Source organism: Phascolarctos cinereus, unplaced genomic scaffold, assembly GCF_003287225.1.
Source record: "Phascolarctos cinereus isolate Bilbo 61053 unplaced genomic scaffold, phaCin_HiC Scaffold_5;HRSCAF=322, whole genome shotgun sequence".
NCBI classification, from domain to species: domain Eukaryota; kingdom Metazoa; phylum Chordata; class Mammalia; order Diprotodontia; family Phascolarctidae; genus Phascolarctos; species Phascolarctos cinereus.
This window is the reverse complement of record NW_027555958.1, coordinates 366,255,643-366,270,294: the sequence shown is the minus strand read 5'-3', so window position 1 is coordinate 366,270,294 and position 14,652 is coordinate 366,255,643. Positions and strand designations below refer to the sequence as shown.

The following is a 14,652-nucleotide window of genomic DNA, read 5'->3' as shown; positions in this document are numbered from 1 at the left end:
ATATGTAATTTCTTCTCCGGTCTCTTACATAGAAGGAGAATGAGGTGAGTAGTGAGAATACTGGGAAGAAAGCCAGAGACCCACTGCCTCTTGCAAATAGTATCTGATTTAGACACTCATTCCAGTAGAAACACAAATTCACATTCTCAGCAACCAAGGAAAGAGTGAATTACAGAGACGTATATGTTTGCTTCAATTTTAAAAAAATTCAAACTTTATCAGATTTTTCAGAATAGTTAAAGGTTATTTGTTTTACAAAGAGATTTTCAACTTTACAAGATTCTCAGCAGGGTTCCTTAAGTGACGAATAGCATTCCCTGCAATAGGTGAAACAGGATTTTATTAAAATGCAATTGACACAGAACTTCTCAGGCAAAGCTCTATTCCATAAAGTGAGATACATCCATTTTATGAACCTAACCTATGGTTTACCCACCTAGAAAAATATAATTATCCAGCTGATTTTCAAGGTCAGCAGTGTCTACCATACATCCTCTTTGACAGGATTTCCAGCACAGGGGAAATCTCATGGCTGTAATCTTACCATCAACCTTCCCCCACACACTGTCCAATCCTAGCTCATTTACTGTTAAGCATACTTCCACACCCAGCCCACACTCTGGTGACTAAGAATCTTCGGAAATCAAAAGATCATCCCACAGTGGAAAAGTCTGGACACCACAGGCCTACAGGAAGAAGGGCCTATTTAAAAATTAAAGGAGAAAAAAAAGGGAGGGGAGTGGTGAGAAGTTCTCTTAATTTCAGCTGTGGCTTATATTAAAAAAAATGAGTGAGTTTAAGTTTTAGCCTGAATGATTTTGGTTAGACATTAAGTAATACTTGCCGATTATTAGCATTTGGGCAGCATGTTTTAGCAAAAAGAGACCTGAAATGGGCATCAGGAAACCTCAGTTCTGGTCCCTGTCTTGCCACCTATTGTTAGACAAATTACTTCTCTCTGGGGCATCAGCTTCCTCTTCTGTAAAATGAGGAAGTTGGTTAGATGATTTCTAGGGCCCAGGTTTATGAAATCTAATGAGGTGTTAAGATGTTGAAATTTTTAATGACTTTTTTTTAATGACTTTGGGGGGGCGGCACGGCTAGGCAATGGGGTTAAGCGATTTGCCCAGGGTCACACAGCTAGCAAGTGTTATGTGTCTGAGGCCAGATTTGAACTCAGATCCTCCTGAATCCAGGGCTGGTGCTTTATCCACTGCGCCACCTAACTGCCCCGTTGAAATTTTTAAGAGAAGAGTAAATCATCCAGAATGGTCATGGAACAAGACTTGACCTGATACCTGGAACTAGGTTTGGACATTTAGATGTCTTCCATTATGATCATCTTACAAATTAATCTGCAAAGTACCCACTCTGAATGGCTAGCAACCAAAACAGAAGTCTCTTTTAATTCTGTTTTCTCCTCACCTCTTTACAACAGTCAGAAAAGGGACCCAGAATGTATATTATTATTATTATTATTATTATTATTATTACTATCATTACCAATATTAGAAGAGGCAGAAAAGGAAAGTGACACCATTTTACAAACAGTAAAACCTTAGGTGATAATGAAAGGCAAGGAAAGAGCTGGTAGGAAAATCCGTGCAGATGACAAGAGAAGAAACCTCCATCTTCTTCATCTTAAAGAGCAAAGCACAAAGTTGGCTGCCTGATCAGCCAGCGGTGTTATTCTCCAATTACAATAAAATAACTCTGTTTGGCTTGGCAGGAGAATAAAAAGAATCTCTCCTCTCCCCAAAGAATAAAGACAGGAACAACAGCTTCTGGTCTCTTTTCAGCTGATAAGAAGGATGGTATGTGGAGCTGGCCTTGCCCAGGGTTGGAATATATGTCAATTTAACCAAGCACAGCCCAAGGTTCTCAGATTCCAATGGAAAGATTGTTGCTTTGTTTAGCAAACAAAAAGTCATCCAGCTGAACTGAAGTTTGTTATTTTTGCTCTCTGGTTCATAGCAATCTAAGCAGTAGTTTAAAATGGGATGACAGAAGTGGGGAAGCTACAAGAGTAAATTATTTCTAGGAGTAAAACAACAACAATAACAAAGCCTACATGGAAAAGATGAGAAAAATAAACGGATGCGAAGAAGGCAGTGGGGTTAGGTTGAAAAAGGGCTGAATTTGGAGCCGTGGAACTTGAGTTCAAAACCCAGGTTCTGTCACTTACTACTCATGCAAACTTGGGCAAGTGATTTCACCTCCTAGGGCCTCAATCTCCCTCACATCTAAAATGAGGAATTTGGACTAGATGATGGATAAATAACGTCCCTTTCAACCCTATGTCTCTGATCTTATGATCCAAAGAGGATCCAGGGGAAGACGTCGCGGGGGGGGGGAAGTTCCAAAAACAATCATATTGCATTGTCATGGCAAAGGATTTGCCATCATTCCACATACCTCTTCTGCCGTGACCATAGCAATCACATTCACCCCTTGTTCCCATACCATCTGCCAGAAGTCATGGCAGGTATGGGGCAAAGGACCTTGAGTTGCTATATAATGCCATTGTTCTCCAGCAACAGCTACCTAAAAATCAGAAAGAACACCATTAACACTAATCCCATGCAACCTTCTTTCCCCATCTTAAAAATACATGTTAATAAAAATGCCAAAAACTAAGGTGAAAGAAAGGAAAAGGGAGGGAAGGGGAATGGGAAGATGAAAGGGAACGGGGAAAGGGGAGGGGAGGGAGAGGAAAAAGGGAAAGGAAAGGGAAAGGGAAGGTGCTATTATCCCCATTTTATAGTTGAGGAACTGAGGCAAGCAGAAGTTAAATGACTTGCCCTGAGGGGCATGCACCTAGCAAATATCTGAGGCTGGCTCTGAACTCAGGTCTTCCTGACTCCAGGCCCAACACTCTAATACAGTTTAACTCAGATGCTTACAGCATGAAGATCCTTTGCTCTAGCCACGTGTTAAATGTTTATTTGAATATGCTTTATGATAATGAATCTTCGAAAATAAAAGGGGACATGTACTATGGTACATCTCACGTGGTTGGATAAATTAGACGTTTCTGCTGCTAATTCAATTCTATTCGATACACATTTATGAAGCATCTACCAAATGAAAGATACAGTGGTAAACAGTGAGGATACAAATGGGAGGTGGGGAAGGCCCCTACACTCAAGTAATTTCCAGTCTAATGAGGGATACAAAACCTTTTCAGATATATAAACTCAAGAAAATTTGGGGAGGAATATTCAAATCACTTATTCAATCCTAGCATTCTAATAATACACATGCATGCAGGCACACACACACCCCCGCCCTTCCCCACCCTCACACATACTACCCTCACACAAAAAGTCAGATTCTAGCATGAGGAAATACCAGTAAAATGAGGGATAAAAAGACAATTTCATTTTAAATGATTTTGTCTTGATAACTGACCAACAAAAGAAAGGACATCATCAATTAATTCTTTCTTACCTAGACCACAAGCCAGAAGCTGAAGCTTCACAAATAACATTATTGCAACACACACACACACACACACACACTTGTGTAGAATGCAGCTATTCATCCAAAAACTCAAAATGCATGGGGAAAGTAATTCATCACAGTGGAATGTGACTGCCTGAAAGAGTTAATGCCATTTTCCTGTACTGGTTAATTACCAAAGGGTAATTAACTTAGTAGCAGAATGGAAAAACCCATCTCTTTCCACAGTCACAAAGTTGGTGAGCTTTAAACTCAAGGGAGCTTCTTTCCACCAATACTTCATTTTCCTGACTGTAAATGCAGATTTGGATAATTTACAAAAAGCTGAGAATATACATAAAAAATGATTATGTTGTTTCAGCTTGTTCTGCTGAACTTCAAGTCTCAAACAAAAACAATTTTTGTTTCTCTAAATACTGAACAAAAGGTTACACTTTAAAAATCTTCCACTTTTCCATAAGCATAACAACTAAAGACACCTGGGTTTTTAAAAAATTGTTTCAGGGAGTTGTTGTAGGAGTAAAAACTGATGCTCTGTAAGCCAGCATTGAGCAGATGTATTGCAAATTCACACAGTTCTTTGTTCGGTCATACTCTACAACAGCTCTCCCTTAACAATCCCATAGACCCAACCTCATATGCCCTTCAAAATGAGATGAGATGAGCTTGTGATCTTGGAAAAAGACAAATCACCCCTATGCAGATGGAAGTGATCTTGAAATGATACTAACATGTAGTTCATGGCCACTGTTCACTACAGAGTTATAAATATCAGATGAAAACAGCCACAAACAAAAGGACTGGCCAAAGTGCTTAAGGCTATGCTAAGAGGGGCAAATGGATGCTTTGAAAGGAGTCTCTATGCCCTGAGCCACAAAACTGACTTGAAAATCGACAAGCCAGTTCATTTAAACTCATCAACCAATGCCGATCCTTAAATGATCATGAAAGCAATGAACTTTGTGCATGAGTTTGGCATTGATTTTTCATTCCATTTTTTATGTCCCATGAAATAACACATTAACATGATTCTAACTAGGCAAAACCTTGTCAACTGCCCTCTCATCATCTAGGCATGTTTGAGTCAAAGCTGTTAACTGCATTTTCCTATTATTTGTGGGAAATAAAATTCATGTGCATTTAAAAGTTGGGCTTATCTGTGGAAATGTGCTTCTCAACATCAGCCTTTCGGACACATGTTACACGTGACCTTTAAATATTCTAAGAGGATACTGCCTAAAGCATTTTACCACATTCTCATGCAATAACAGGAGTTTATTAAAATCTGAATTAAATACATACACACACAGACAGTACAAGCTACTAAGGTAAATTTCACAAATATGACTCTACCTTCTAAGCAAATGAACATCTGTTTGGCCTCTTTTAACTGTCCCTTGGAACCCAGGGAGGAAATACTGACATGTCATAAAACTATATTCTGAAACCATGATTACATGTTTTTGCATGCTCTATGGATCTCTTATATACATGCTATGGCTACTATGGCTACAAATGATGAATGAGCCTTTCAGAAAGTGGTTGGTGGAGGGACTGGTTCTCTGGTAATAAGTCTGCTGGACACAGTTTAAGAACTAACAGTTACTTTCCAAAGGTGGGAAAATAATGGAAAATGGTGGGTGTGACATTCTATTATGAGTATGAGAGAGAAAAATATTGCTACATATAACTTTTAGCAGATTGTCCACTGATCTAGTATTCTATGTTAAAACTATGATTTGAAGCATCAATTTGAGACCATAAATCAAGGCTATGATACTGATTTTATTCTCTCTTCTCCTTTTTTCTCTCTCTCTCCCCCCCACATCCCCCTATTCCTCTCCTCTCTAACTCTCTCTTTCTCTCATCATAAATAAACTGAACAATGGACTGGTTGTTCTGCCTACCAGGATTCTTCTGATAATGCACATGAGTACAAAGAAAATGGAAGTAGTTGACTTTGGACACAAAAACTCTGTATCTAGTCACAGCACGTTCTTTATGCTACAAAAAGAAAGTGATCACAACCGATTCTGGGAGGTACTTTAATACTTAGTGGAAATTAAAAAGAATGTGCCAATATTTCTACAGGTTACCATCAAAGATTGAAAATCTAAGAGGACCAGGAATACACTCTCAAAAAACTTCTCGGAGCTGTGGTTCATTCAACCTTTATCATAAACATATACACAGGTTTTTTTACACTGTCATTACAAGAATGTGCATGAGTTCCCATCACGTCCACTGAGAAAATAAAATAGTGGAAATGAGCAAGGAAGGAAAACATAAGGTGTGCAAAATATACTAATTGGTTTAATAAATTAGCTTGGTTTATGTCATATACTAGCTAAGGAAAGTACATATGCATGCATGTATGTGCACATGTGATCCACTGTTTAACTACAAATTCTGACTCTGGATAGAGTGTAGTGGACTAAACTTAAATCCTAAGAAAAACACAAAAAGATTGCTCATAACTGGGTCACCCATATACAAGAAGAACTACTAATTACAGGTCTTTAATAATTCAAATTCTGTGAGAACAGTGTTGTAAAGATCTGTGTGCCCTTCACAAAATGTAAACCCTCTATAGCTAATGAGGTGATTAGCTGACTGATCTCACCTAAACCAGAGTCTGAATTCTCACTGCAATCCCCATATGGTCAGGTTATAATGACCACTACCAAATTAACACAAAGGAATCGTCAGACTAAGAAGTTATTCTACTTTCTACTGCATTGCTGATATGTTGTTACTGTTGTTGTTTGTCCTTCATTTTCAGAGAGGACCAATGACATCACAGGATGACATCCCGACTCGTGTGTTAATTGGATTTAAGTGACACAGGGTTGCACAAAGTCATTGGTCTCACTCTCTCTTTCAGAGTCATCAGAGTCCAGGGGCAAGAGAAAAGTCAAGACAAATGGTGCTGGCCTGGGACAAAGTAGATGACGTTGGTGTTTTCAGTGTCTGACCAAGCTCTAAGTGCTGCACAGCACCTGCTTTGGAACAAATTGCTCACATCTGCCCATTCTGCCAGGGGGACATCTTCATATGCTTGGGGTAGACGTCCCCTCAACTCATCAATGGGTTTGAGGCATCTGATTTCCCACAACATGGTTAAGCTCATCTGCTGAGACAGTTTTACTTGGGTATGGCTGCTGCACACGTTACAGCTGCTTGGAGCCACAGGTGAGAGTTTGGTAACTGTCTGGACACCAAAGATAGATGAGCAGCAGCCCCAAAAAGGACTTAGCAAATCCTCACACCAAGTTGCTAGTCCTCCCTTAACACCCCAATACACACAATATGGTTGATATACAAACAAACACATGAACACAAAAAAAAAATTACTGAAAATATCAAGCTTTTTTTTTTTGGAGGGCAGAGGTCACAGTCTTCATCCTGTAGATTTCAAGTTTCTCACTTCTCCCTCAACCTGAGAGAAGACCCAAGTACAAGATACAGAAACGTCTCTAGAGGTCACAGCTCTGTCTTGAAGAGAAGCCGTGTCATCATACAATCTCCATGTGCTTCTGGGCTTGTCTGTGCATTTGCTCCAACTCAGCCTGAAGTCATCGGAACCAGGCAAGCTGTAGCCACACTCCTTCAAAACACCTAGCAAGATGAATAGGAGGCAAAGGCCACTGACCACTGACATGACCAGCAAACCAATGGTCTTCTCCATGGGACAGTTCATAATGTGGAAGTAAAGGTTGTACCAGCAGGTACAGGAAGGAGTCAAATTCAGTCCATAAGTGAGGTACTGGCTAATTAGGAAAACTATTTCTTTTTTATGTTTTTTTAATTAATTTATTTTTATTTATCAACAATCACTTCCATAAGCTTTTGAGTTTTAAATTTTTCTCCCCCTCCCTCCTCACCTCCCTGTCCAAGATGGCGCACAATCTGATATAGGCTATACATATACATTCCTATTAAACAGGACTACCCAACAAAGCTTTGCATAGATCCTCTTCTGACCATCCTGAGACTCCTCCCTGACTACAGTCTTCTTGTCTTCCTCTTGCCGCTGAAGCACTCTATTCTGGGACAGGCACTGCACAGCCTATCCCTAAGATCAGGATCCATGGAAAAATTTCAGGGGGTCAATGAACTTGAATAGGAAAGAATTACATCTTTATTTTCACTAACTTCTACCTGAAATTTATTATTTCCTTCAACTACTAATTTTTCGAAAACGTTATTCTGAGGATTCCATAAGTTTCACCAGACTGGCAGAAGGGGTCCATGTCACACACAAAAAAAGGTTAAGATCCTTTGCCCTAGGAAGAATGCCATGTGCCCTAGGACTGGTATGATTTGGAACATCCAGAAGCACAAGAGAGAGTAGTGTGAAGGTGTGCCAGATGTCTGGCAGCCCGGTTGCTGGGTTTTGTACAGGAATCTACTTACTATGGCCAGAAGCACCAAGTGCAGCAGGAGTGGCCATGGCCAACAAGAGCTTCCTCACCAGAATGAAACACTAGGCCTCAGCTTCCAAGAACCAGGGAGAAATTCCCAACTTTTCTTTGATCTTCATTGATCTCTACAGCCTTTTCTGCCTCCACCCCGCCAGGAAACAAGGGATTTATATATGAAGGAACTTTTACAACACAACCCACTTTAAATTGGATTCTGATGTAGCTTTAATTTCTGCAATAGGTTTCACAAAGTAATAACGAAGTTAAAATGACTTGATTGATATCTCTCTTATAAATTCAATTAGATATAATCCACATGGGAAGTAAAAAGCCTAATTCATTTGCAGAGAATGGGTACCCAAAGTATGTGTACTTGATTCTCCTTTCTTGCTGAGAGTATTAGCTCGGTTGGTTTTTTTTTTCCCCTCTCTGCAGTAACAGGCATGCCCTTCCAGTTTACTAAGAAAATCAGGGGCATTCAGAAACATCCCCTAAGGGTTTGGGAAAAAGCCAAACATTACAATGGGAACCCCTCAAGTTTTTCCTCATTCTTTTATTCTTTTAACACACAAGTCTTGCAAAACCTCCCCACACACTTGTCCATTTACCTTGATATGGGAGGCATTGATATACCCAGTGCTATTTTCTTTGGTTGGTACCAGCCCAACACGATTTTCCTCATAGGGGACCACCTCACGGATTCGGCTTCGCTCAGCATTTTCAGGGAGTGTGGCAGTAGTAAAAACACCATCTGGCTTCTTCTTTGGAATTTGCTCATATTCTGTAAATACCAATCCCTCTTCCAACTTCTTCTTCAGGGTTCTAAACTGCAAAAGGACATAAATTATAATTCTTTTCAATTTTGTCATTTTTAAATGATTGAAATACAAACGTATCCTTTAAAATATGCTTATGATTACAGCACTGATAGAGTATGCTAGAGCATACATTTAAGTCTCAATGAAACTAGGAATACTGAGTTAGTGTGGGGATTATCAAAACTCCTTCCTTCTTTCTAGTTTCTTTTGGCCACATTATTTTTCATCAGGACCTCCAAAAGAATATGACGTGAAGCACAGACAGAAGGTAAAACTCCAAAGGATAATCCATTTTTGCTACACAATCTGTTATCACCTCTTTTTGAAGACAAGAGCTCAAATTGATCATCTGACACAATACTGGGGAATAGCTGTAGTTAAGCTGCTTAACCTTCAAGGGTCTCAGTTTCCTGATTTTTAAAATGATAGGCTTTTGCCAGATTTTTCTCTTGAGATTTCTTTCCATACATCTATAATTCTAAATCCTATAGATTTATATTAAACAGCCTCAACTGAGCCCTCATTGCAGCAAGCTTATCCTTAAACGCCTCCCTAATTGATCAACTATCTAGTTCACCACAGCAGCTATTCTAACACTTATCATCCCTCCTCATGCCTCCATGGTTTCTAACACATACCCCGCCCCCCATACTCTCACCTGAGGACTTAGCTTATAACCCTGAAAATACTGAAGAAGTCCCTTTTTTCCCTCCTCCTCTTCCCACACCACTCAGATGTCTTCCTCCAGTATCTCCTATTTCATCTCTATCTGGCATGAAAAGACAGGCAGCCATTCTCATTACCAAAGCAAACATCCCAGCATGCACGCTTGGTCTCCTGTCCTCCAGTCTTCTCCAGGGAATTATCACTATCATTCTGACTCTAATTTTCAGTCTCTCCCTAACTACGAGTTCCTTGGCTGCTGCTTTTAAATGAGCCCATATCTCCCTCATCCAAACAAAAACAAAAACAAAACTCATTTGACCCAATCATTTCTGTAAACCCCCAGTTTCCCAAATAAATATCTTGTGAAAAATAAATTCTTTCCTGAACCCTCTACAATCTAGCTTCTTACCTCATAATTCAACTGAAACTACTCTCTTTAAAGTCATCAATGACCTATTAATTGAAAAATCTAATGGCTTTTTCTCAACCCTCATCTCTCTTGACCTCTCAGAAACCTCTGATGTAGTCAATCACCCTCTTCTCTGGAATATTCTTATGTTTTCATAACACTGCTCTCTTCTAGTTCTCATTCTATCTATCCACTCCACAGTTTCCTTTGCTAGATCTTTATTCAGGTCATGCCCACTAACCATGAGTATCCCCCAAGACCCTGTCTCAAGTGCTCTTCTCTTTTCTCTCTGTACTATCTCTCTCGATCTCATCAACTACCTTGGTTTTAATACTAAGACTGTGCAGATGATTCCCATATTTATACTGCCAGCTTCCATAATTACCAACTGCTTCTAGGATATCTCAAACTGTACATCCCATTGAAATCTCAAACTCACCATGTCCAAGATTGAATTCATTATCTTTTCCCAAAAACCTTCCTCTCTTCCCAACTTTCCTATTATTATTGAAGGTACCATCCAGTCACCCAGACTTACTACCTTGGTGTCATTCTCATCTTCTAACTCACACTCACCTTGCATGTCCAATATAATGTCAAATCACACTATTTTTAGCCTTTAAAACATCAATAACACATGTGCCCTTCTCTTGTCTAACACAATCACCACCTTTCTATAGGTACTCATCACATCCCACTAGGACTATTGCAATGATTTCTTTTTGCTTGTTTATTTTAAGATTTATTATTTTTAAAAAATTGAATTCCAAAGTCTTTCCATTCCTCCAGCTCCTCCTCCACCTATTGAGAAGGCAAGCAATATGATATCCATCTTAAATGTGAAATTATGCAAACCCTATTTCTATGTTAGCCATCTTGCAAGAAAAATAGAGTAAAAAAAAATATACTTCAATTTGCACTCAGAGTTTATCAGTTCTGTCTCTGGAGGTGGATAGCATTTTTCATCATGAATCCTTCCAAACTGTCTTGGATTATTATATTGATCAGTGTAACTAAGTTTTTCACAGTTGATCATCATTGCAACATTGTGGTTACTGTGTACAATGTTCTCTTGATTCTGCTCACTTCACTTTGCATCAGTTCATACACGTCTTCTCAGGTTTTTCTGAAATCATCTCCATCATTTATTATATATTCCATCACAATCATATACCACAACTTGTTTAGCCATTCTCCAACTGATGGACATCCCCTCAATTTCCAATTCTTTGCCTCCACAAGAACTGCTATAAATATTTTTTACACATAGGTCCCTTTAGTTTTCCTTTGATCTCTCTGAGGTACAGGCCTAGTAGTGATATTGCTGGGTCAAAGGATATGCACAGTTTTATGTCCTTTGGACATAATTCCAAATTGTTCTCCAGAATGGTTGAACCAGTTCACAACTCCACTAACAGTGGATTAGTGTCCCAATTTTTCCACATCTCCTCCAGCATTTGTCATTTTCCTTTTCTGTTATGTTAACCCATCTGATATATGTGAGATGGTACCTCTGAGTTGTCTTAATTTGCATTTCTTTAATCAATAGTAATTTAGGGCATTTTAAATATGATTATTAATAGTTTTGATTTCTTCATCTGAAAACTGCTTGTTCACGTCCTTTGACCATTTATCAAGTTGGGAGTGGCTTTTATTTTTATAAATTTGATTGAGTACCCTATACATTTGAGAAATGAGGCCTTTATCTGAGAAACTTGCTTTAAAACTTCTTCCCCAGTTTCCTGCTTTCTTTTTGATTTTGGCTGCATTGTTTTGTTTATACAAAACCTTTTTAACTCCATGTAATCAAAATTATCCATTATACTTCCTGTGATCCTCTCCTTCTCATTTGGTCATGAACTCTTCCCTTATAGATCTAACAAGTAAAATTTTCCATGCTCCCCTAATTTGCTGATTTGTGATATCATCCTTTATGTCTAAATCATGTACCTATTTTAACCTTATCTTGTTATATGGTATGAGATGCTGGTCTATACCTAGTCCATGCCAAACTACTTTCCAGTTATCCCAGTAATTTCTGTCAAATAGTGAGTTCTTATCCCCAAATCTTGGATCTTTGGGTTTATCAAACAGTAGATTATTATGTTCATACACTACAAGTCAATATACTGCTGTGTACTGTCTATTCCACTGATCTACCGCTCTTATTTCTTAACCAGTACCAGACTGTTTTGATGGTTACCACTTTGTAATATAGTTTGAAATCTGGTACTATTGCAATGCATTGCTCTCTGCACCTCAAGCCTCATTCCATTCTAATCCATTCTCTAGGCAGCTGCCTAAGTGATCTTCCTAAAGTGTGGGTCTGACCATGTCCTCCCCCCATTTCTCTCTCTCTCTCTCTCTCTTTCTCCCTCCCTATATCCTACACCCCCCCGGACTCCCTCCCCTCTATAATCCTAAATCCTGGCAGACTGGGCACTCGGTAACTATTGGCTAAAAGCCTATTTCTATATTATACATTACATTTCTCAGGAAGCCTTTCATCCTCTTACCATAATTGTTTCTAGCTGAACATATTTCAAGAAAGTCTCATTCCCTTCGACTGTCTCAGTCTCTTTCTCTGCCTCGCCTCTCCTCTTCTCTTTTCTCTCTCTCTGTCTCTCTTTCTCCGTCTCTGTTTCTCTCTTCTCCACTCATCCCCCTCCCCACACACACACATACTCATTCACTCAAAAAAACTCCAGTGTTCCCTGCTACCTCCAGGATCAAATATACAGTTCTCTAGTAGGCTTTTAAAGCCCTTCATAAGTTGGCACCTTCCCACCACATCAGTCTTCTTCTTTATTCTGTTCCATGTTCAGCTACAATCTAGCTACACTGAACTCCTTGCTGTTCCTCATGCACAACACTTCATCTCTGGATTCCATGCATTTCCACCAGCTATCATCTCCCATGCCTAGCCTGCTCTTCCTCCTCACCTCTAACTCCTAACTTCCCTAGCTTCCTTCCCCACTCAGGTGAAATCCAATCTTCAGCAGGAGGCCTTCCCCAGTCTCTCCATTCCTGCCACCCTATCACCGCTAGGGGCTTCCCTCTTAGCTATCTTGCACATATGTAGTTATCTGAATATTGTTTCCCCCATTAGAACATGAGCTCCTTGAAGGCAAGAACTGTATTTTTGCCTTTCTTTGTATGCCTAGCACTTAATGCTTCTTACATACTAATCACTTAACAAATGCTTAATGACTGACTGTTCTGTAAAGTGAGGATGTTTTTTCTCGATTTTCTTTTGGGCTCCCTTCCCTCTATAATCCTAAATTTGGGAAAACTGAGCACTCTGTAACTATTGGTTAAGAGCCTATTTCTATATTATATATTACATTTCTCATGGAGCCTTTCATCCTCACCACAATTGTTTCTTTCTGAACATATTTCAAGAAAGTTTTACAGCTTTGTATCTTAAGAGTCATTTTTGTCAATCAACCCACTAATCACATGAAAATAACAGAGAACAACCAGATGAGGATTTAAAAACCTGAGCTCTGTTAGTACTAGGTTAAATTTGTCCAGCATGGTTCTGCTACTTCCTAATGGCAGTAGAGTATAGGGTAACAGAATAGAGCGAGAATAAACCTTAAAAATCATGTAGTCCAACACCTTTATCTTACAGATAGTGAAACAAAGCATGAAAGAAGTAAAGGGACTTGCCCAAGGTCCCACAGGTTATATGTAATGGAGCTGAGATTTGAACTCAAGTCCTCTGATTTTCAAGTTCAGGACCCTTTCCACTATAAAATAAATGGGCTCCAGGCAAGGGAGTTTGGGAGTAATAACCAGGGAGAGGGTGAATATGTACTTGTGTCTTTTCATGCATTTGAGTGTGTAGGTTTGCCCAAGGAAGACCTTAATTTACAAAGGCCAAGGAACTGCATCCTGGGCCTTCGCCAGTAGTCTTGAATTGTCACTGGACTTTGATGGCTCTGGAGGGGAGAGTGAGGCTCATGACTTTGCATGGCCCTGCCTCACTTAAATCCAATACATTGGCAAGACAAGACATCACCCATATGAGTCACTGGTCTTCTTCAACAATGAAGGAAGAGCAATATTAAGTAGAACACTTTTTGCACTGGAAATCTTCCTAAACAGTTGTGGGTAAAGCAAATGGCTGTATAACAACTCATACTTTAAATGCAGTACGGGAAGCTTGTGGTCAATCCTTTGTGTTACATATTTTGCAAATGTGGATTTTTATATGGTAAGTTTCCTAAAATGAGCCACACTTTTATATATGTTAGGTAGCTTCAATAACCATAGAAGAGACTTGAGTAATCACTTGGTTCAAGCCCCTCATTTCGCAGGTCATACAGCTAATGGGACTGGTCATTTGAGTCAAGTAGCACTTCACCCCTTTGACAAATATAAAAAAGAAACTGAGGCAACATTAAGGGACTGATCAAATGTAGTAAAGGGAGAACAACGATGAGAATTTCACAATTCCTGCATTCTTAAGTAAATGAATTAGTGTGTTGTTGAAAATATGTCTGACATGATGAGCAAAGTGACATGGAAAGCAGTTTTTTTCTTAAAAAAAAAATGGAAATTATGGTGGAAAGAAACTCGGATAGGAAACATATGTTTAGCAAGTTCAACGCTTACCCTGTCATCCATTGTCAATCGAGATGCATCATCTTGACTAATGTCACGCCCTGGTACCCGAGCCACTGAGAGTCCATTCAATGCCGCCAACATGAGTGGCCTCTTCTGAGCCTCCAAGCCTGCCATCTTCTGCTTCTCTAGATTCTTTTGGCAAGAAAAGGCACGTTCTCATTCTCTCTGAGTAATTGTTTATAATACCAGTAGAATACAGGAATGCATTTTAATCTCCCCAAATCTGTAACTCTTCAGCCAA

General features: G+C 39.3%; 1 protein-coding gene across 2 annotated transcripts in view; it reads right to left on the bottom strand.

The window, feature by feature from the left end:
• The window catches only part of PTPN14 (protein tyrosine phosphatase non-receptor type 14), a 259,512-nt gene that overhangs the window by 26,109 nt on the left and 218,751 nt on the right, over positions 1-14,652 (bottom strand). For both annotated transcript variants that reach the window (XM_021007778.2, XM_021007777.2), the window contains 3 exons: positions 14,400-14,543; positions 8,495-8,713; positions 2,416-2,544 (listed from right to left, as the gene is read on the bottom strand). In XM_021007778.2, the coding sequence (XP_020863437.1) occupies positions 2,416-2,544; positions 8,495-8,713; positions 14,400-14,543 (492 nt within the window). The remainder of the gene's footprint in view (positions 1-2,415; positions 2,545-8,494; positions 8,714-14,399; positions 14,544-14,652) is intronic.